Below are 23,001 nucleotides of genomic sequence, written 5' to 3' on the forward strand. Positions count from 1 at the left end.
TGAGTTTTGACTTTGCCCTTTATATTCTCAAGACTTAGAAGCATCCCAGCAGATTTCATGGACGTGAATTTGGTTGAGCATAATCCTCTGCAATCGTCAATGGTCACCCATTGGTTCTTTAGAGGATGCAGTTGCCGTAGTTATGCGTTGCACTTGTCCTGGCTGAAGAGAGTTTCTTTCTTCAGTAGTAGCAAGGCCTTCTGTCATTTATGTCTAGCAGGGCATCTCATCATACTAGTAATACTAAAATGGCTAAAAAAATTCATACACACTGCCATGGCTTGTATGCCTTGCTTACAGTTCCCTTCAGAAAAATCAACTACAGATTATGCTAATTAGACAAAGAAAGCCTTGCGCCCATTAAGAGAAAATACTTCTGGAAGAAAATTTTTTAAATTATGCAGCAGTTTTTTAGGGATTTGCTCAGTGAAACAAGTCACCAGCATCTCAGATGAATTTAGAATAAAAGTCTTGTGACATCAGAGATCTGAGTAGCTGAAATAGTTTGTGCATTGGGTTTTTTTCCTATAAATAATTAGAGAAGAGCTCAAATGAAATGTGGTTGTTCTGAGTTTGTGGTATGTGATTGTGAGTCCTGTGAAGCTGATAGAGTAATTGTATAGTTTTGTGATCGGTATCTTGTATTGTCAGAATGTCAATTTTTAGAAGTCTCAACCTATTTTTGTGGTCAGAAGAAAAAGTCAGAAGATCCTTATCCCCTTCGCACCCACATACCTAAGAGTAACATAGTGACACAGCTAATCAGGTTATATCATTGGGGATCATTTAAAAAAAGCTTTTAAAATCATCCCTGACACGCATCCAGTTAATCTTGCAAAATGGAGTTGAAAAGAGAGCCTGAGGAGGATCACCACATGAAAGAAGCTAGCATATGTATCTTTGTTACATAATGTTGTAAGATTTTGCTCTTTTGAACTTTAAAAGCCTATAGCTCAATGATATAAAATTAGAAGACAGTCTTGGTCCCAGTATAATCTCTGAATTCTGTTGAATTAGCTGACATTTTTGCAATTTTGGATGAAAGGTTTAGATGAATAGCTGTATTTCCATTTTCTTTAGGTGATACTTTAAAATTGAATTCAGCAGATATTGAAGTATTAAAATAAATAAAGAGGAAATTAGTCTTTTTTTAGAGTATTGTAAATGTGGCTTAAGAATAACTTGCTGTGGAATACTAAACTAATGCCATTTTTTGTGGATTTAAACGCCAGATGAGATGTAAATTGTGGAACATTGTAACTTCAATTTAACTTGGGATTAATTAATTTAGCTTTGGTTCAGTCACCTCTTTGAAGTGACAATGTCATATACATACTATATACGTTTGCTATTAAGCTATGTTTTACATAGTGAAGCAGTGGCAAGCATTGACATTAAAAACAACATGCTAAAAAACACGGGGGTTAAAATGAGACCAGAATGCAAGAGCCTGAGCCAACAAGGACACAGTTTCAAGGGGGTTGGAGGAATCTTATTAGAGAACTAAAATAGCAGCAGTGTTTTTAATTTCAGAGGGACTATAATCACCGTTTTAAGTGAGGACAGGCATATTTGCTTTTAAGACAATGAAAGCTGAAGTTTTAGCTGTGAATGGGTGATAAGAAATTACTGTCTTGTTAGCATGCTTCTGGCTGTCCTGTGAGATCTGTTAACAATCCCTGGAATTCTAGGAATTTCTTTACTCTTCATTTGTTATGCTTGAAGGTTTCTAAACATTTAAAAATCTACTAAATTAAGGTAACTCCTTTTTTCTCATACTATTATATTTTCATTGCATCTTGTAAGCATCTATGTTATCCACTCATATCTATATATAAAATAAACGGGTTTTGTCACAGGGATTATGGGCACTAAAGAGCTGATTAGAACTGAGTATTCAAATGTATGCATAGTTGTAGCCCATTAATCTAAGCCCTGGTGGAATGCTGGGGTGGTATGCCTGTGTGCTGTTTTGGGGTGTTGTGGGCGTCAGACCATTTAACGAGCTGTAATATTGGATGTTTCTGTGAGCTCTCTTTTGAAACAGCTTTGGGGGGGGGGGGGGGGGGGTGTTCAGGTTTTCATGAAGTGCTGCAGAGACTGCCCTCTGCTGTGCTCCTCACCTCAGTTTAGGACTTGTCAGCGCAGCTGTGTTGAAGCTTTATCGAGGATACAAAATATGAACAGAATTTAGAACATAAATACTATGTTACAGAATTGCTTAACTGACCTCCACAAGTATTTTAACTTTTTTGGTCTAGCTGTGACTTTAAGCAATAAGCTTCTTGAAACCGACTCTAGTTTGTTTCTGTTGTCATTCCCTCTCACCCCAGCTATAACTTTATTCTCCTCCCTGTCCATTTTTCATTTGAACTAAGAAACAGAAATTAATGATATCTAAGTAGTAGTGTTTATTTAAAACAAAGGGAATTGTGGTATATGTTTTTTCTCAGTGTTTTCTACAATTGTTTCAAATCTCAGTCAATTACGAAGCACTTTGTGTAACTGAAAAGAAAACATGTTGATAAATGCAGTAGAAAGATGTGTTACTACTAGAGAAAGCTTCGTGTGGAGTGGTTCTGTGCTGTCATGTGTGAGGCTTGACCTGTGCTATCAATTTTAGCTGATTAAAGGAGCTCACTGTTGCTATGCTAACCAAGAAAGGTTTCTGCTGATAAAACAGGCAGCATTTGTCTTTCACAGTGAGATGGGCAGGAATTTAAATAAGCCTTAATTGTTCCTCCCTCTTCATACAACTACTGCGGAGGTATCTTGCAAGTATTTTACTGCAAAGGTGCTGTTGCTGAAAGGAGGTCTGAGTGAGGTGGCTGCTGATTGACATGATGTACGTCTCCTACTGGTGCCTGTTTTTATGGAAAACACTTTGTTCATATCTGACTTGTAGGGAGTTGCCTTGTGTCTTTTGAAGTTGATACTATAGACCCATTCTTGAGCTGTGACTTTTTTGATTGGTGACATTGCATTGACAGATAAACAAGCCAAATAAAATCTGATATCTTAAATAGACCAGAGTTCTTAGATGTAATACCAATGTGATATAAAAATGTGCTTATAATGTCCCAGGTTTGCAAGCTGACAATTTGTTTATACCGTTTATAACACTGGAATCTAACCTTATCATCTGAATTTTCAGTTTCATCATTTTTCAGTTTCATTTTAATTTCTCTGTGCTTTAATGCTGCAAATTAACATTGCATTTGTTCTGGTACGAATGTAACTTAGAAACTGCTAACAGTGAAAATAATGATCAGTTTGAGGGTTTAGGCCTTGTTGCTGTTGATTCACATATCTTGCGCATTTAAGTGAGAGTGGAATGTTAAAACCTCTCGGCATGTCTGAGAGCCCTTTAAAATTCACATGTTGTACTGAGTTACTGTTCTTGACAGGTGTTATAATGAACTCTGTTTTGAAATTATTAAAACAAGTGTCAGCTGGATATTAAAGGAAGAGTTTGCTTCCAATACTAGAGTCTATGCTAGAATATCTAGTTATAAGAAAGAATAGTTTAAATTTGAAAAAACAAACCATGCCAGAAAGTAATTTTCTTGAAAATGTTGCAAAGCTAGAGTAAAGATTCTTTTTTCATTTTAGATTTTTTTTTGTAAACTATTTTTTTTTGTAAACGAGAGGTATCAAGTTGCCATAAATTTTGTAACTTTTGCTTATTTTTGCAAAACATCAATCCATTCTGGGCTATGTCAGTTATTTCAGGTACTATTAAGAGTCATAGGAAATATCTGTGAAGTATTTTCTGTCATAAACTCTAATCTTTATCTATCATCAAGTAGTGGTAATATTTTTTATGCTGTGCAACATGATTTGTGTTGTGTTTTCCTCTATGTAATTGCTTTCCAAATTTCCTCATCTTGCAGATTCACTGAAATCCCATTGAAGAAAAAATGCTGCATAGGAGATGATGCAAGGAAAGCTGGGAATTATTTTTTATATTCCTACACTGAACTTCCATTTGTAGAATTATTGAAGTGTTTTACTTTGTTACTTTGTGATTTTTTTGGCTTAGGTTTTGCTTGCCTAGAATCTGAAGTACTGAGTAAAAAATACCAGAAGAGACACTATTATGTGAGCCATTAATAATACATGGCAGAGATCTGTAGCAGAGTTTTATGCTCGTATTTTATTAGTACTTCAGATATCGGGAAGCATCTTGTATGTGATTTTATTCTAATTTCTAATCCACTTCAGCAACCTAGAATTCATCTTCCAGTTGTTTTTAATTAATATTTTAAGAAACCTTGTCTGTTGTAGTATATAGCTTTAAGCTGATGATAAATCCTTGCACTGTGCTGATGTTTAATATCTATTTCTTCTGTTTATATTAAAATTGCAAATGTAGGTTGGGCTTTTATACGCTAATCTGTGCCAAAACAAATGAAATTTCACTGGAGGTAAGCACTGAACCTCCTTGCAGTCATTCAGAATTTGCAGCTTTAATGAATTTTAAAACTGGAACTATCAGGGCTAATCATTCTTCTAGCAATGAAAGAATTTTAAACACTGCTGAAATGTAACTCACAACCTCAGCCTCCAGAAAATGTCATTTTTGCTCTTTGGAAGTCACTGAAGCAAAACAAATTTAATTTTACTGTACAGAATTTAGTTGTTAAAGCAATTAGGATTGCTATGCATACCAGCCAGAGTCCCCACAAAGCAAGTGAAAACTTAAACCACCTTACAGCACTTCTATTTCAGTCTCTGTTAGTATATATTTTATTCTAGCATTTGCCTTGCGCGCAAAAATCATTGCATTTATGTATGTTAATTCTTTCACAGAGCTTTGGGGGTCTGTGCTTTGGTTAGTGTACTCAGGATGTTTAAAAAGATGATAGAAGCCTGACATTGTTAGCTGTGAAGAATGAAGAATGGTGGCTTGTACAGTATTTTATTGTATTAAATACAGTATTTTTAAGATTAGTTAGTATAGTTACCAAGACAGGACTTGTGCTTTTTCTTTATTTTTTGCTGTTATGAACTTGCATTAGAGATATGGTTTGTTTGCTGCTCATAATTAACATCCTAGTCAGAATTTTATATGATGCCCAGTGGTGACCAGAGTGAATGAAGTGCTGTTTTTTAACAGCTGTACTAACATTATCAGTTTTTAGAAATCTTCCTCTGGAGGCCAAAAATAAAAGTAATCTGTGAAGAAGAGACTTTCACATACACTCTCCAGGACTGTGTTGGTAAGACTTGCGATGCAAAGTTGGACTGAGAGAGTCATAAATCTGGTTTATTTTGGAAAGCTCTACGTGTCACATGGAAACACTGAGATTCCCCAGTTAGATATCGGCAGTTCAAAGCAAGATGTTCAAAGACATGATTTAACCCTATTCAACCTTGAGCAATCAAGATATGTAACAGATTCTTGTACATATCTATAAAGTACAGGAACTGCTACTGCCAAGTTCTGAAGTGGAAAAGAATTCTTAGTTACAAATGTTATTATATAGACTGTACATATGAAGTAGTAAAAATTATGGTTATTAAGTCTGCAAATTTTTATCCACTGAACTAAATATTAAGTTGGTAAAATAAGCTCTTGGACTGAAAATCTGTTTTATTGGATAATTCATAATTTGCAGAGAACAGACTTGGTGTAACACCCTTCCCTTATTGTTGCTGTCACAGAATTTTTAAAATTGCAAAAGAAACCTTCAGAAAGAAAAACCAACAGAACAGTTTCTGTATTTATTCATCTTATGACTTTTGATGCCGTGCGTATTGTTTAAAATAAAATTTTCTCTTCCTAATACCTGCCTTAAGCTGAATCTTATTTTTAATCTCAGCTATGCCACACCTTAATTTGAGAACCAAATTAAATTTATGAGTGTAATATTTTACTTTTTGCATCGTTAGGACCATTGTGGAGAGGGACTTAAAAGCTGATCTGGGTTTTTTTCTTTCCTTGCGCGTTTATTTCATTTACTGCAGTTGGGCAATAGCATTTTTCCAAAACAGTTGGAAATGAGGATTTGTGATGTCTGATGCAGACCTGAGACAACAGGAAGGAGGAGAGGGGCTTAGGTTTGGAAGGGGTCACCCGTTATCAGAAGTTCTTTGATTAAAGGAAGTTGTTCAGGATTCCAGACTTGCAGCATGCTTATGCTTTTATGGATTACTAGCTACTTATATCTGGGGTCAGGTTTTTGTGTATTTGGTTTGGTGTTATCATAAGGTCAAATTTTATGTTGCCTGATAATATGATATTTTGTATCCTCTTTTGTATAATCAGAGCGTGATTCTTTTGCTGTATTTTTGCTGGTTTTAGAAGTATCTAGCTTTCTGGGACACCAGAAATACTTTTTATTTAAAATTGCAAAATTCTTAAATTGTCATTGTGGTTTTCTTACTCTTGCTGTTAAAGTGTGACCGCAAGAGAGCTCTGATTTTCTGTAGTTTTTGTTTCTTTTTTACTTGATTGACTCAGATCTTGAATACTGAAAGTAGGCAGCTATTATCACAGGTGACTTAAATGTCTTGGTACCCTGTTCAAAGAATTTATATGCCCTTTGTGCCTTGCACAGAGTTTATACTGAAAATGTCGGCAGTGTTACTAAGGTTGCCTGTTACTCCAGACAATATTTTTCTCTTGTCTTCAGTTCACATTATTAAACTAAAGAGATTTTAAATCTTCTCACTCTATATACAGATACGAGTTTTTGGTGGGCAATTTTTGTAGCTGGCACTTGAAATTTGATGGAGGATATGTAGCTAATCCCACTCTAAATATTCTTGACCAGATAAGCATTGGCCATCTACTCAATTTTCTGATATAATTCTTTCTGATTAAGATTCACTAGAGAGTGTGACATCATTTAGTTTACACATGATTGAGTATAAAATTGTGTTTTACTTCTTACAGGTCCTCACACCCTGTTTTTGACTTTTTTAGTGCTGATTAAATGGATATTATTCATTGCCTCAGAACCTTATTCATTGTTTCAGCACCTGTTGGTTGTACCCTATAGACTCAGGAATGTGAGTTCTCTTGCAGCTTGACAGAATTGAAAAGAGATGAATATAGCTTTGATAAGTTTCAGTGTTCAGACAAGCTATGCCCAATACAATTTGAATTTAAAAGAATTTGAATTGTCTTCTGTCCACAGTTAAAATAGTGGTCTTAGCAATTTTATTGTTCCTAATGAGGCTTCCTTTTTGGGAATTGGTATTTCTGTACAGAGAATTTGCCTTTTCATAAGGGGAAATGTAGCTTCCTGAGGATCATTTTGCTAAATGTTTATCCACCTTTCTCTGAATTTCACAGAACTTTTTCTTAAAGTGGTGCTTTATATAACCCTGTCTAAATGCTGATTTCATGTGTCTTTATTCTTTGAAAAGCTGTTCTAAGTTGGGCACTAACTGAAGGATTTAGAGGCACTGAGTAATTGTGGGGTACTTGCAGTGCTAGCCCCAGTACCATGAAGGTTTTGATCAGCTTTTTTGCCTAGCTTTTTTTCTGAGTGCGTGAATGCCGAGTATTGGATGTTGAGGAGTGGAGTCCAATAAAGTGTCTTATAAGGACAAAAAAAGAATTTTTACTACCACAGAAATGCTTTAATTAATTTTCTTATCGGGAAGATTTTAGTAATAACATAGTAATAACTTTTAGTAGCTGGGTCTAGAGGGGAAACAAGTAAATGAAATAATTTTGTTATTGCTGTATGCTGTGTGCTACTCCTCATGAAAATGAAAAGCTCTACATTTTTAGAATTGCAAGCTGGAAAAAACTTGTGTAGGAGTTTCTATTGCTGCTCCTCCCAAACAGAACTATAGATATTTAATTTTCAACTTAATTACAGCATAAACATCCTTCCCTTCCTCCTCCAAACACAAACATTTGGTATAAGAATGTAGGTGATTTTGGGTTTTGGTTTTTTGGGGTTTTTTCCTGTCTTGGTGCTTCCAGTGTGTAATAAAACTTAGAGATATTTCATAATATTTTCTTTTCCTTTCAATAAATTACAAAAAAAAAAAAAAAAATTGATGATATGGTATGCAACTGTTCGTTAATTTTCTGACCTTTTAACCTTTTAATTGGACAGATTTAATTGGACAGAAAGGCAGTGTGGTATAAAATACACTGTTACATGTATTATATGTAAGAGATGAGTGGTTACCTTTATCAGGACACCTTAGCTCTTTAGCCTGAATCATCAGGAATAAGAAACCAGATTAAGGTGTGTGTAGTATAGTGGAATGTCATAGTTGACTGTGGAGATTAATTGTTATTCTCTGTCAAATCTGTATGTCTGTACTCCCACACAAGGATTTTAACTCTTGTATTTAATCCTTCCTGCTCTAATGCATACCTATGGGAAGTATTAAGAGTAGCTGCAAACCAGAATTGTCCAAACCCTTATCCTAGGACTTTATCTGTACTTGTAATTGTGTAAGTGCAGCTCCTGTCTGCTTTAGATAGTATCTGTTGGATGAACTCTGTCAGACCTGTCCTCTCTGAATCCAGGAAGCAATGTTTACATAAAATGCCTCAATTTATAAACAATAAATGCAAATATCTTTACTTGTGTTCAGCATACTCAACTACTTCTGAATATGTTGTTTATAACAAGTTTTTCATATATAGTGTCTGTAGGATTGTAAGTGTGGTTTGTGTTGGAATTTTTAAGAATGAAAGTACAAATTAAAACTTGAGTGAGAACTCTCTGGAAACTGCTTGTTTGCAATTGTGTTAAGTACAGAATCACCACAGTTTTCACTTGGGAATAAAAGAGCTTTTAACATTAGGTTGAACAGTGCTCCTTTTCTGATATTGGCACCTGAAGTCTACCAAAATATGTGAAACAGATTTGTGAGGATTTTGTAGTTCTTAGTAGGGGAAGAACCACTATGTAAATTTGGATGTAAAGTTCCAATGTTCTGATGCCTGAGGACCTTAGGTGTTTTCATATTTGTCCAATTACTCACTAATTTTTTATTTTTTTTTTTTAATATCTGTCATTAGATTTTCCTCCTGGATGCCTCTTCAAGTGTCTTGTGATGGAAGGGAAATATTTTTGAGTCTATAATGGATTTTACACAATATCATAACACAAACTGGCCTAAGAGCAGCGTTTTGGTCTGAAGAGCGTAAGCATAATTACAAATAATCATGACAACTTCTCATATGAATGGACATATCACAGAAGACTCTGACAATGAAGCAAAAAATGTGGATCTTGTGTCTCCTGAGGAACCTCAGAAGCACAGAGAAATGGCTGTTGATTGCCCTGGGGACTTGGGCTCCAGGATGATGCCCATGCGGCGCAGTGCTCAACTGGAGCGAATCCGCCAGCAGCAGGAGGACATAAGGCGCAGGCGAGAAGAAGAGGGAAGGAAACAAGAACTGGACCTTACTGCTTCCATGAGGCTAAAGAAGCTAGCACAGATTCCTCCTAAAACTGGAATAGATAATCCAATATTTGACACAGAAGAAGGGATTGTTTTGGAGAGTCCTCATTACACTGTGAAAACACTAGGTAGGTAAAATGCAGTCAGTGGGCCAATGGAGTAAAGATTTGTTTGATATTAATGGTCTTTTAGGCCACTGGAAACCTACCTCAGCTAATTTCTTATAAACAGATTTTAAGTCTCCTTGTCCTTCAGATTTGTGGTGGTTTGAGGTATTTTTATTTAGCCAAACATCAGGCTATGTGCCTCAGCAAGTTTAAAAACTGACAGTATTTAACTGGGGAACAGTTAAATACCTTGTGGATAATAATTAATTCAGTCAATGTCTCTATCTTCATAAGGCTGAGGAAAACCATGTGAGTAATACCCAATTTTATGATGTTTGATGTAGATCAGAATAAGGAATGAATAAACACAGATGGCCATATAAACTAAAAAGTTGTCGATACTTTAAGGAGAAACATGCTACTGCTTTTTTCCTGTTTTGTCTTGCATTATCAATTGCCACCTGATAAAAATGTCACACCAGTACATCTCTTAAAAGTATTGGTGTTGATAATGAACATCTGCTTAGGCATTGATGTAATGTTAATGTAATGTTGATGTAATGAAAATGTAATGTTAATAATTTTTTAAGAAATGGATGCTGAAATTTTTCATTTCATAGTTGTCATAGTTTTAATTATGGTTGTTTAGAGAAAGTTTCTAACCTTTCTTCCTCAAACATAAGTATTTTAAATAAAATGTGGTGTGTCATTGGAGTGAAAAAGGTGCACTGGGGATCTGTGGGAGTCCTGTTCAGACTTCAAAATCCATACCTGTTCAGACATCCAGATTGCTTTAAAAAGGGAGCCTTTTTTTTGGGGCTGCCGTACAGTTTCTTGATTTTTTTTTTCTTTCCTATTGGCTGGTAGTTGAGAATACAGAGTGAAAAATAGCTAGGAAATTGCTAATTTCTTCTTTTTTACTTCATCTCTAGTATTTGTGTGCCTGAGCAGCAGTTGTGCTAAAGACATGTCTCTGCTCCATAACCTCTGGTAATCCTTATTGTACAAATCCCTCTTTAGGAAAATTTAGATTGAAAGGGTCATCAGGAAGTCATCCTGTTCAACCTCCTGTGGAGAGCAGGGTCAGTTACAAATAAGGAGGGTGTACCTTTTTTAGTGCAGGGCTTGTCAGCTGAGAGATCTCTTTGCAAGAAGCAGATCCTGTAGTTAACTTTATGAAGTGTTAGGTATTTGATTGTAAAATTCTCTCCTTAGAGGGAACACAAAGCAGAAGATAGAAAAGTGGATGTCTGACAGTAAAAAAGTGTCTTCAGTTGGGAGTTGTTCAGCCACAGTGGTCAAAAGCTGTGAAGACTGCTGAAGGAATTGGAAATTGAAACTAGAGAAGGGAGGAAAGTGTGACTTGGAATTAGAAAGCTGAGGCTAGTTTCATGCTGGAGGTGCTGAGATCATGGAGGGGGGATTGGTGTGAAGCAATGGGTAGAGCAGCTCCCCATGGAAGCTGGTAGGGATGAGAAGTGAGTAACATACATCAGTCTGACATATTTGAGAACCACCTAGGGGCAGGTGTAGACTGAAGCTGTTTGAACAGGAGAAATAATAGTAAAGAAATTACTGTGATGATGAAGGGTGGGTTTTAAAATCTCTCAGTGGGGAATTCAGAAGGGTACTAGCTGTGGGAGAAGCTGAGGGATTGTCCAAGTATTGGTGAAAAGCTGGAAGGAGGAAATTAGTTTTGGCTCAGCAAGAACAGAAGATGGGAAATTGGTACTGAATGGAAGCTAGGATTCTTTGAATACTAGGTGTAAGAAGAGAAATGGCAGACATCGGGGGCAAGAAGATGGTAGAGGTGTGTGTCTGTGCAAAGAGATGAGTTAGGAAATAATATATGGTAGGAGGTGCATCTTGAAGAGAACTTACTAGGTGACTTCTGTAATCAAAAATTGGTCATTTGGATCAGTAAACCTAAGATTTAAGAAGAGAGGATTTATAGTTCAGCATTCCATGAGCCAGCAGTGCCCTTGTGGCCATGAAGTCCAATGGGATCCTGAGCTGCCTTAGGAAGAGCATTGGCAGCAGGTCAAGGGAGGTGATCCTGCCCCTCTGCTCAGCACTGGTGAGGCCTGACCTGGAGGGCTGGGTCCGGTTCTGGGCTCCTCAGACAAGAGAGACAGGGAGCTGCTGGAGCAGGTCCAGTGAAGGGCAAGAAGACAGAATCTGTTCTGGGGAAAGGCTGAGAGGGCTGGGCCTGTTCAGCCTCAAGAAGAGATGACTGAGGGGGACCTCATCAGTGTCTTATCAGTATCTGAAGGGAGGGTGTCAGAGGATGGAGTCAGGCTCTTCTTGGTGGTGCCAAGCAAGAGGACAAGAGGCAATGGGCAAAAACTGATGGCAGGAACTTCCACCTGAGCATGAGGAAGAGCTTCTTTACTGTGCAGGTGATCGAGCACTGGAATAGATTGTTAAGAGAGGCTCTGGAGGTACTCAAGAACAGTTTGGATGCAATCCTGTGCAGTGTGCTTTAGGATGACCCTGTTTGAGCAGAGAGATTGGAGCAGATGACCCACTGTGGTCCCTTCCAACCTTACCTGCTATGTGATTCTGTGATTAAGAGTGGTGCTTTTGATTATACCCAGCTATGATGTTGAATTGTTGCAAACATAGGAAAAAATAGTTCTAAATAAAACACGGTCGTTTTTAACCTATATAGTCCCTAAAAAAATCTGTATTCAGTCATTAGCATTGTCAAAAACAGAGTTAAAATTTAAATTCAGTGAAGTGCTTCTGCAGTAACTTGAACTGTTATAAAATTTTCTTCTACTCTTAAGCCTGTCCTTTTTCCAGTTTCTGGGTTAATCTTTCTAACATTTGTAAAACAGCATCTGGCTCTCCCTCTTTCCACTTTTACTATCCAGGTTAAAGTGCTTAGTCACATTCACAAATCTCTGAGATTAGTTAGGAAAACACCAAATAAACCTGGACAGGTGCTAGTGAATGACAGAGATGTTCAACTGTCCTTCTTTGGTATTTTTTAAAATACTGATTATAATTTTGCTTTTGTGTGTGTGTTAATCCGTAGAGCTTCTTCTGGAGATACATCTTTTAAGTAAGAATATTGACCTATGTGTCTGTATTTTTAGTTTGGAAAATGTTTTGTAAGTGCCAGTGTCTAATTTGGCAGATCTTTGCCAAGTCTTTAATGTTTTTATCATCATAAAAGAAAGCAGACTAGATTAAAGAAGTTGGAATTTATATATAAAAATAAAGCAGGAGACTTAACCAAAAGAATGTTAAAGGGCATGTTTGTTATCAAAACAGTATATGATTTAGACAGCTGTTTAAATGGAAATAATAGTCTCTGCACCTAGCACTTGTGCATATAAGTATTTACTGGCTTTTTCACAGCAATATGCTTCCATAAAATGCAGACTTGTTTGGTTTTCTATGGTTCTTTCAGCTAATTTAGTTAAATGAGTAACTGACATTTCATTGAAGTAAGCCTTTCATAAGTAAGCCCTTTCTGGCTACAGTGCTGATTATTTTTTAAAGTTGCCTAATTTTTGCTTTTATACCTTGGCCAAAACTTATTTATAAATATAAGTAAACTTTCTGAAATATTGTTTTGTCCAAAACTACTTTTCCTAGCTGTGTGATGTAAGTTATATTTGAAGCATTAAAGTGCTAGTACCAGCACATAGATGACTCTCTAGAAAAGTTTGGGAACGAAAACACTGGTGCTAAGGTATAGTAAATCCTGTCTTCTTAAGTTTGTTCTTCTTAACTTTTTGTTTAAGGTAATAAAGAACATCTGTTTTCTTTTCTTAGTTTTCTAATCTAGCATGTTAAGCTGTGACTGCACGTCCTCCCCTGCAGTTGCATACTTTAGCCCTGGCAGTCTTTTGATTAATGTGTATATCTCACAGTGCTCAGTCACATTCCAGCCATTTCATAGTCTAATGGAAAAAGGCTGCAGCACTTCATGTGAAAGAAGACTTGACACAATCAAGTATTTGATTGCTAATTGATCTGCAATTAAAAAATGGACTTGTTCTGCAAAAGAACCCAGACTTTTCTGTGAGTAAATGCAGACGTTGGTCTTAACTTATTTTTCTTCAGGACAACACTTTTTATAGGAAATATCTGGAGTCTTTTGTTACCTGGTGCTTTTTTGTATTGTTGTTACTTTAAAAAGACTGAAACCAACCAAAAAAAAAAGGCAAACCAAACCCTCCATCATAATCTCATCTGTTATATAGACTTCAGAAACAGGAATCTAGACAGAATTAGGCATGCATAAAGCCAGATTTGTGTGTGGTTTTATGTGTGTGGTTTTTTATTAAACAAGTGGCTAGGAAATGGAGTGCTACCTTTTGAGGAATACTTAATTTCACTCCTTTGAAGCATTATTTCTGTTTTACAATTGTGTTGAGGTGGGTATTTGTTTGCTGTTTCATGGTGGGGGGAAATCACTTGGTATGAAGCTTTGGTATCCAGCAGATGAAGCCTCAGTGTAGAAGGGAATTATACAGGGAAGAGAGTATTGTGGTAGTTTGTAAGACAGAGCTAGCAAAGGGCTAAAAAGATATGTAAAGACATCTAGGAACAGGATGTCTTTGTTGTAGATACAGAGTAAGTAAGATGCCTGTTCTTTCTGTATGAATTCATATCTTACATGCAACATTTATTAGAATTGTGTGTGTATATATGTGTATTTATTTGAACTTTCAGATGTAAGATGGAGTTCAGAAATAATGGAGTAAAATAATTAGGAAGACATAAAAGAAGCAAGGTTCTTCTCTAGTGTCTCACTGCTTTTTGAATCCAATAACCATAACAAATAGCAGAACTTTGAGTTAGCATGTTTTTTAACCAAGCAGGTGTCAGGGGCTATACAATAACATCTGTTTCACATACTTTTTTTTTTTTCCTTTATGCTTGAAAATAGTGCATTTCCTCAGACTTGGAAGATGGAGTTGAAGAGATACTTCAGTACTGTGCATTCTTCATTAGATGAGAATTTTGCCAGCTGACAATGTCCAGTTTAGCAAATATTCTCACTTGTGGAGTGTTCTTTAGCCTTCTCTCCAAATGGCATTTCTCCCAGTGTGATAAGCAGTATATTGTGTATACAGTTTCCTAGTGAGACATTGGCTACCATAATTAGTGTTGTGAGCTGTACTGCATATCAGCAGTGGAATATCCTGCACATCCAGTATCCAAGCTTTCTGTGCAGCTTTTGTCCTACTGCCCTTTGTTTCCTTGGTGGTTACAGGAAGAAGTCCTTGACCTTTGGTGGGTAGGATGTTTTTAGCATGTATGAAATGGTTTTGGAGGGGTTTTATTACTATTTTTTATTGTCCTGCAGACAGTAAAGTACAAGAGCAGTAGCCCTGGCTTGCTTGTTTCCTTTTATAATACAGAGGACTAGACAGCTTGTATGTAGATATGGTTTGCCCGAAATTAAAACAGTTAAACTTCTTGGAAATGCATATTTTGTTAGGCTTTATGATTTTTATGTGCCCATTTATAGACCATTTTTTTATATTGTGTTCAAAAATGTTGAGTCTAGGCTTGCGTTCAGTGTACTGATCATGTTAGTGATCAGTATCTGCTGTGATTTCTCATGTAAAAATGCAATTCAGCTGATGTCCTGATAGTGTTCCTGATTTTATTAGCTCATAATGAATAAATGAAGGTTGCTAAAACTTTAAAATTACTCTCAAAGCTGGTATTTTGGTATCAGTATCAACTGGGAGTTTTAAAATTTGGGATTTTCTTTATTGTTCATTTTCCTTTAATACCAGGATTCAAAAGTTCTAGCCTACTTGAATTTATTAAAATGTTAGGTAGCTGACCAGCTTCTTGTGGCTGAACAGATTTTTTTCAGATAATGTGTGAAAACATGTGTGTTATTTAAGGCTCAAAACATGTATAGTTTTTATGTCTGCTTCAGAATTTCTTACCTGGGTTTGATCCATATTCCTTGGTTTAGGTGGTTTTTGAAGTACTTAATTTTGAGAAGGGACCTGTTTAGCAGAAATTTGGTTTGGCTTAAAATAATATAAAAGTCTTTGAAAAGCCTTGTAAAGCATCAGATCGGTTCTTGAAACTCAAGAATGTAGTACATGTGTAGTTTTCTGCAAACATATAGAAACTGGTTATTAAAATGTTAAAATATTTTACTGCCCAAGCAGAACTCATATTCATGTAGGTAAAACATGAGGACTTTCTTTTGCTGTAGATAATTTTCAAAACGTAGATGTTCACAGATGATACTTTTTCATCCTTTTTATTTTAATGTGCCAAGACTGAGCATAATCTTATGTTCATAAATTGAATACAGTTTACTTATCTTACATTCATTCTATAAGTAAGCAATATATAGTTGAGCTACAGAGATTTCTACCGTATTTTATAGGTACACACAGAAAGGTGAACCAAGGTATCAGTGAATATTCAGTGCATCAAGATGAGCTTAGCAATATGAGCTTAGCAATGAAGTTTTACTGACTTGGGGTCTCTTTTTTTTCTTTTCTTTTTTTTTTTCTTTTTTGCTCTTAATTCAGTTACATTCTGCTTCAAAAAAGTTGGTATAACGGATAACTAATAAACTTGCATATATCACTGCTGGTTTAAAAACCGAACAGTAAAAGAATTTTTGTATAACTCTTAATATAAATATTACTTAGCTATCATTCTTGTTAACTCATATCTTATTTGTATTTTGTTATTTCTTACCTAGAAGTGGAAGAACTGTTAAATTCTCTTAAGCATATCCAGCACGTTTTGGTAGACCCTCAGAGTCAAGAGGATATCTCACTCATTTTACAGCTTGTTCAAAATAGCGATTTTCAGAATGCATTTAAGATCCACAACGCTGTTACAGTCCACATGAACAAAGCCAGCCCTCCATATCCTCTCAGCTCCAATGCACAAGAACTAGCACAAGAGGTATGTACAGTATGCATCCCTGTGACATACATGAAACCTATAATCATAGCTGCTGTTGAAATACATACTTGTCAAGCTTGTCTGAGTGACTGAATGTTGAATATGAGAGAGGTTATAATAGTCACTGATTGGAAATCTGGAAAAACCAGATACAGCAAACAGTAACCAGAAAAATATTTTGGGGGTAGGAACTCCCTCCTTAACATGGATAGATATGTAACAGAGAAGGTACTATGTTTAAACATAGGAAAAGGGAGTGGTTGTGATAATCTAACTCCCTTTCCGTTGGTATTCTTTATTTCAAGCATTCAGGAACTGAGTTACAGTTCTCTCTTATTGTGACTCTCCTCTAAGTTGAGCCATGATTCTTAGACTGGGAGTCATCTCTGGAAATAACAGGGATACTGGAAACAAGCCTTCTGCTTTAAAGTGAGCAACAGATCCCTTAATACTTAAATTTCAGTGCTTTAATTACTGCTGTGATTAAACTTCTTTTGGTCTGACAGATGACAGCTCTTTTATAAGATCTGATGCATTGTTTGGAAATTGTTAAAATATTATAAAGGGTCACTCGGTAACTTTTGTCATAATTTTCTATGGCCTGGTGCAAGTACATATAGTAGTGAAGGGTGTCTACATCTTAAACCCGTATAAATTTTGTTTGCTTTGACCTAGGTAGCTTGAATACCAACATCAGAGCAAGCCTAGCACTGTAGTGTACAGCAAAGCCAAATTCAGGGGCTGGATAAAGGCTCCAGCATTTAGCACCCAGCAAACCAGACTGACTCAGATACATGGGTTAGAGTATTTGAGTGTGGCAGCAGGTGGTGGGTGTTGGTGGGGGTTTTGGGTTGGTTAGTTAAGTTTGGTTTAGGATCTGGTTTTCTTTCTTCCTGAAGCATTTCTTTCAACAGCTTTTTCCACTCTCCTTTCTTTTACTAGACTTTAATCTTGTAAGCCCAGCAGCATTGTAGCAAGCTTGAAGTTCTTTTGCAGAAGAAATTACTGACTCTTGATGATGAGGAGGAGCATCATTTAAATACAATCTAAAGGTGCAGGTGCTGATTAAACTTCAGCTTAGGATTTGCTTGTTTAGGTTTGCCAGTAAGACTGTACCAAAAGCAGGTAGAAGTACTTTAGAATATCCTGTGAATCTGTGAAAACTTCTAATCAACCCACTGTAATCATACATTTGCAGTACATGTGAGCTTCCCTCTGGCTTGCTTATTCATCAGTCTGTAGCCTACTTCAAACTCCTCACTGGGCTTGTTCACTGTCTGTGAGTCTGAAGGAGCCTTTTCAGTTACCTTCTGTTGGTAAACTGCTCCCCCCAAACATCCACTTTACATAGGCCTAGTTTAGGATTTCATTCAGATGCAAGCTAGAATTTTTGACCCTCCTTTTATAATACAAGGTGTAACCCTTAAGAAAGCTGGTTCTTTCCCTTCATGAATATGATGACCTTCTATTTGCTACGTCATAGAAGTTTGCAATGAGAAAATATGCCTAGGAAAACTCTAGGTCTATTTCAAATTCTTGTGTTTCTCCCCATTTCTCACTATCCCTTACCTTCCCAACATATTATTTTCTTTTTTTCAGGTGATTTGGTACATCTTAAAATCAGAGGGTGGTGCAAAGCCGATTTTGTGTCTCCTACCAATCATGAATAAGGCTAGGCAAAGGGAAAATATTTATCCAAAATTTTTAAACCAACAGAATTTGATCATTATCCACAAGACTATTGCATAAAAGACACATCACTGCACTCATTTTGACTCTTCATCTCCCATCCCTGTCTTGTCCAGCCTTGAAATTCCTGAAAACTCAATACATTGCAAATGTCTGTTCCCATTTTCATATGTAATCTAGTTTCTCAGTGACTCAGCTTCTTGTGTACTTAAGTGACTTGTATTTTGAAATATGTTAAATAACATCCTGAAATGATAGAGCCAGAAATTCAGGACAAATATTTCTGTGTCTGACAGAAGTGTCTCGAGAGGATACCTTGAAGCCTCCATTCAGATTGCTTTGTACTTCCTTGTCTTGCCTGCTTAGAAGATCTTATGCATGGCTTTCAGATCTTTTATTCATTTTTGAAAATTTTCTGTATTAGTTATGTAGCAGTATGGAAGGAAATTATTTCTGCTTTAGAAAAATTGGTGGCGTTTTTGTTTTGGTTTTTTGGGCTTGTTGTTGGGGTATTTTTGAATCCTGACAATGTGTTTATCTTGCATGTCAGTTTTTCTTGTACTCTCATTTTTGGCTGTCTTTTGCTTTTTTTACCTCTAAGCATAGGCATAAGAAACTCCCCCAGAAAGCAGCTCATTTACTTACTTCAGGGTGTTTTTGAAAAGACACTTGCAAAAGCCTGCATTTAAGATACTGATAACATCTCGATGATAAAAGCCAGAAGACATTACAAGAAAGAAGAATAGCAGATACATGCATAACATTAATTTTAAATAGCAGGTAGTGCTAGTGTGCATATTTTAGTGCACAGGTCATGAGCAACAGTGTACAGCTCTGAAACTGTTGGGAGTGTGTGCCCCAGTTTAAAGCTACAGGCGTGTTTGCAGCTTTATACTGTGGAAGAGAACATCTTTTAAGGGGAAAAGGCATTTTACAGCACAGTTGCACAATGCAGCATGAAAGAGTCTTCCTTTAAAAAAAAGTAATAGCTAATATTACTTAGAGTTTTTTAATTTTCTAGTCCTCTTTAGAAAATTCTTAAAATTGGTACTATACATGTACGGTTAATTTTCCTACCAATTCTGATAACCAGCCACTGACAACTCAAGTTTTTTCTCATCTTTTGAAAAAACTTCAAATTAATTAAAAAGGTGGAATGAAGCACTTGATCTTAAGGAATTTATTTGAGAAAGCTTATCTTCATGTAATGGGGTGTACTACAAGTCTCAAATAAAAATAGCAAGTAAACATCAAGTGTAATTAAATTGATTTTAAATCCATTTAAACTTGACCAAGATGGGGGCACAGATTATGGGAACAGGGTCTGAATCTTGACCTTGTAATATTTGATACAGCATTCTAGACAGTTTATAACTTGGCCTATAACAGCACATACCAAATACTTTAAATATGTTCCTGCTATTAAATATACTTAACAGGCTTTATATAGACTATGTTCCTAAATGTTTTGGACTTGCTACTATTTACTTCTGCAAAATCAGACAAATGAACTAGATCTGTACTGTTGAGGGGATGCACTGGAAGCTCATAACTTCTGGTGTAAGTGCACTGGAATGTGTGTGTATGTTCCATCTGACAGTCCTGCTCACCTGCTGCTAAACAACAACGGGATTTTGCAGGTGCAGTTAATTTCTGAATGCCTCATATCACTCCAGCACATGCCTCCATTTTCCATGCCTACAAATTGTGGTGTGTGTAATGAAGCCAAATGGATAACTTTAAGGGTCAGGGGTGAGGTTCTTGATCTAAAGGTAACATGATTAACAATAAAAACTAGTCTGAAGAGTTAAGAAAACAGGTATTGCCACATACTCAGGGTGGATCATCTGTGCTATATGTAGTGTGTCACTTCTGGAATGGCAGTCTTCTTCAAATTTCTTAGTCTGATAAAGGTATGGATTTATTACCATGAGTTACAAAGGACTCTGGCAAGCAGCGCTACTGCTGTAATAAGTGGTCTATAGGGCAGCCTGAAGCTTTCCTAGAGCTTCATTAAATAAACAAATGAGAGATTTATGTTTTTCTTAAGGGGGGGGATATATTAAATTTTTTAATAATCAAATTATTCAAAGCAGAAATTAAACTTGAATAAAGGATGTTTACTGCACACAGAGTAACTGGTTGAACCAGATTACTTTCTTTTCCACTGCCAAATTCCCAGCCTCTGACCTTCTGCATTCAGAAGATGGTGCTCCTTGCAAGACTTCCAAGTTGCTTTCTGAGTAGGTTTTCCTATTAAAAAGATCATAAAGATTTGATAAATAAAGCTTAAAGGCTTCTTGTGGCTTCTTCAAAGTCCATTGAAAGTTAGAGACCTGAAATAAACCTTTATGAGAAAGTCTTTTGTATAGAAGAATCTTCTCTTTCAAAACAGGAAAATTTGTCAGTGAGATATGTCTTTCACTGTGTTGTGTTTGCTGTGGGACATCCTAGAATTCAGTTTAAGCCAGGTATAATAGCTTCCTTTCTAATTTAGACATATGACTGAAGTAAGGACTTTGTGAAGCTGAACTCTTTCTGTTCTCTATTATTTTAAAGAAACCACTTTAAAAAGCTACATAAATCTAGCTTCTTCTTTGACTGTTTTAAGGTATACTCCATTTGTTCACCATGGGGCATGTTCTAGGATGTCAGGAGGAAGGTTTGTGGACATTGTGCCACGTTTACTGCAAAGCCCAGGAGCATGTTCAATGTGATACTTCTCTTGGCAATATGAGGATCTCGCTCCATGGGCATACTTCATTTAGTGGCTTCTCCTAGAATTATAAGTGTCTTGACTTGAAAGTTTTCAGTGCTGTTTTCTGGTAGCATCCAAGATAGTTGTTAGCATTTCTGTAGATAATTGCTCCTAGTATAGAGGCTTTTCCGGCCTTTAGATACTGGTAGATCATACATAAAGTGGAATTATTTTCTCTTTGAAACTTTTAGGTTCTTGATTCTCTGATGTCACATTACTTCATCTACAAGAGTCAAAAGCTCTTGAACAAAATGTTTTCTGTTTCTCTGAAAGCTGCTGCTCTGATTTGTATAATCTACTCTTGATGTCTTTGGATTCATTTGTGCTGTTGCACTTGTGTGCCTTTGGTCAGATTAGGCCAGAGAATAATGGCTTTGGAAAGCATCTTCAGCCTCACTTCTATGTAAGAGTACTTCCCTGCTCTTGCCTCTCTGTATGAGCATACCAGTATCTGCAAGAGATGATGGCAAGGCTTGTTTAGCAACTGTATGAGAAGGAAAACTTACTTTGGCAGCTGAAGCTGCTTGAGCAAAAATTATCCTTGTGTTAGCATGGATTATTTTGGAACCAGCCAAAGAAATCAAGTTTCCAGGGAGGGACCTTTTGAAGTTTTGATTTGCGCACTTCCTGAGACAAGAGCTCCAGGATGCATTGCAAAACCTGTCTCGGAATCTTTGGCCTTGCTGTTGGTGGAAATAGTTTGCATAATTAGAATATGATAGTATACTTTTAAGGAAGAGGAAGGCTAGTCACATTAATAAGAAATTACTCCAATTTAAAAGCCCAGCATAGTCTCATAATACACTTCATTGTGACTGATTTCACTGCCATGAAATCACTAACTTTCACTGTCTAGAGTTTAATTTTTTTGTGTGCATCTTTGTGGTACCTGAGCTCATTGCCAATCTCTGGTATTGACAAATCTGTGTGAGGTACTGGGTACCAAGTTTGATTTGGTAAATTATTACTGAGGCAAGATGTGCTGGGTTAGTCCTGTGGTCTCATTGCATGTTTTCCTAATGTGTACCAGATTAATCAACCAGCAGTAGTGTAACAACTACAAGGATATACTTTGCTTTCAGTTAAATGAGTAATTGCAAGTAGGGGGTTGTGCTTGAGTAGGAGAGGGAGGATTGATAAATCACTGGCTAGATTTAGAATTTTACTGCCTGATTTCTTTTTAGGTACAGAGTGTTTTGAAACCCAGCCACCATAAGGATGGACAGGAGCTTAATGCTTTGCTGAATGCCCCTCACATGCAGGTAAAACAAAATGAAACTTCTAATGGATCTATTTCTTGATGCTGTTTTCAGTGTAAGTTACTTTTTGCCTTGGGCTGACTGGGCAAGGATGAATTTTATTCCTCAACCCTAATTTTTCTAGGATAAGGAATTTGCAATTTCCAGAAGCTAATGGAACTTTTAATGAAATGTAGTACATGATTGTATTCAGCCCTTGCTACAGTCTATATATATATTAGGGGTGATTTGCAAATAAACAATGTAGCAGTAGGTCAGTTGGGAACAGGGCAACATGAGCTGCTTTGTTTATTTGTTTTTACCTTTGACAGTTGTTTCATGCTTACCTTAAGGTGCATAAAGGAAATTTTGTCCTGGGGTGGTGATGAAAAAGTAGTTTTCTCTGCAAAGCTTATTCTGAGTCTGCAGACACATACATAGTAAACCAATGTCTGTTTTTTTAGTACAGATAAGATAGAAGTACAGTCACAGTTGTGTTCAAAATTGCTTCTAAATTATTTTCTAATCTGAAAGTTTTGAAAAAAAGTAGGTGCTATGTAGCTGTGAGAAATGATTTTTTTATTATTGCTTGAGTCAAAGTTCTATAACCTGCAGAGACTGTTGAAATTGCAGAATTTCATCTACTAATTTGTATGCATATGAAGTGGGATATTTTCTGTAACTGAGCTGATTTTGTTTAACACTAGGCACTTCTACTGGCTCATGATAAGGTTGCAGAACAAGAAATGCAACCAGAGCCTATGACAGATGAAAAGATTTATGAGAATGTTGGCATGTATGGAGGGGAGACGGTTAAAATAGTTCGCATTGAGAAAGCTCGGGATATTCCCTTGGTAAGTACTGGTGCTTACTCAGTTGTATGTAGAGGAAGTAAGCCTTTTTGTCCTTT

General features: G+C 36.4%; 1 protein-coding gene across 1 annotated transcript in view; it reads left to right on the forward strand.

The window, feature by feature from the left end:
• The window catches only part of PALS1 (protein associated with LIN7 1, MAGUK p55 family member), a 54,579-nt gene that overhangs the window by 17,540 nt on the left and 14,038 nt on the right, over positions 1 to 23,001 (forward strand). The window contains exons 2-5 of the mRNA XM_084207551.1: positions 9,002 to 9,515; positions 16,198 to 16,406; positions 22,038 to 22,115; positions 22,799 to 22,945. Of these exons, the coding sequence (XP_084063677.1) occupies positions 9,149 to 9,515; positions 16,198 to 16,406; positions 22,038 to 22,115; positions 22,799 to 22,945 (801 nt within the window). The 5' untranslated portion in view covers positions 9,002 to 9,148. The remainder of the gene's footprint in view (positions 1 to 9,001; positions 9,516 to 16,197; positions 16,407 to 22,037; positions 22,116 to 22,798; positions 22,946 to 23,001) is intronic.

This window comes from Fringilla coelebs (assembly GCF_963513975.1).
Source record: "Fringilla coelebs genome assembly, chromosome: 6".
Taxonomy (NCBI): Eukaryota; Metazoa; Chordata; class Aves; order Passeriformes; family Fringillidae; genus Fringilla; species Fringilla coelebs.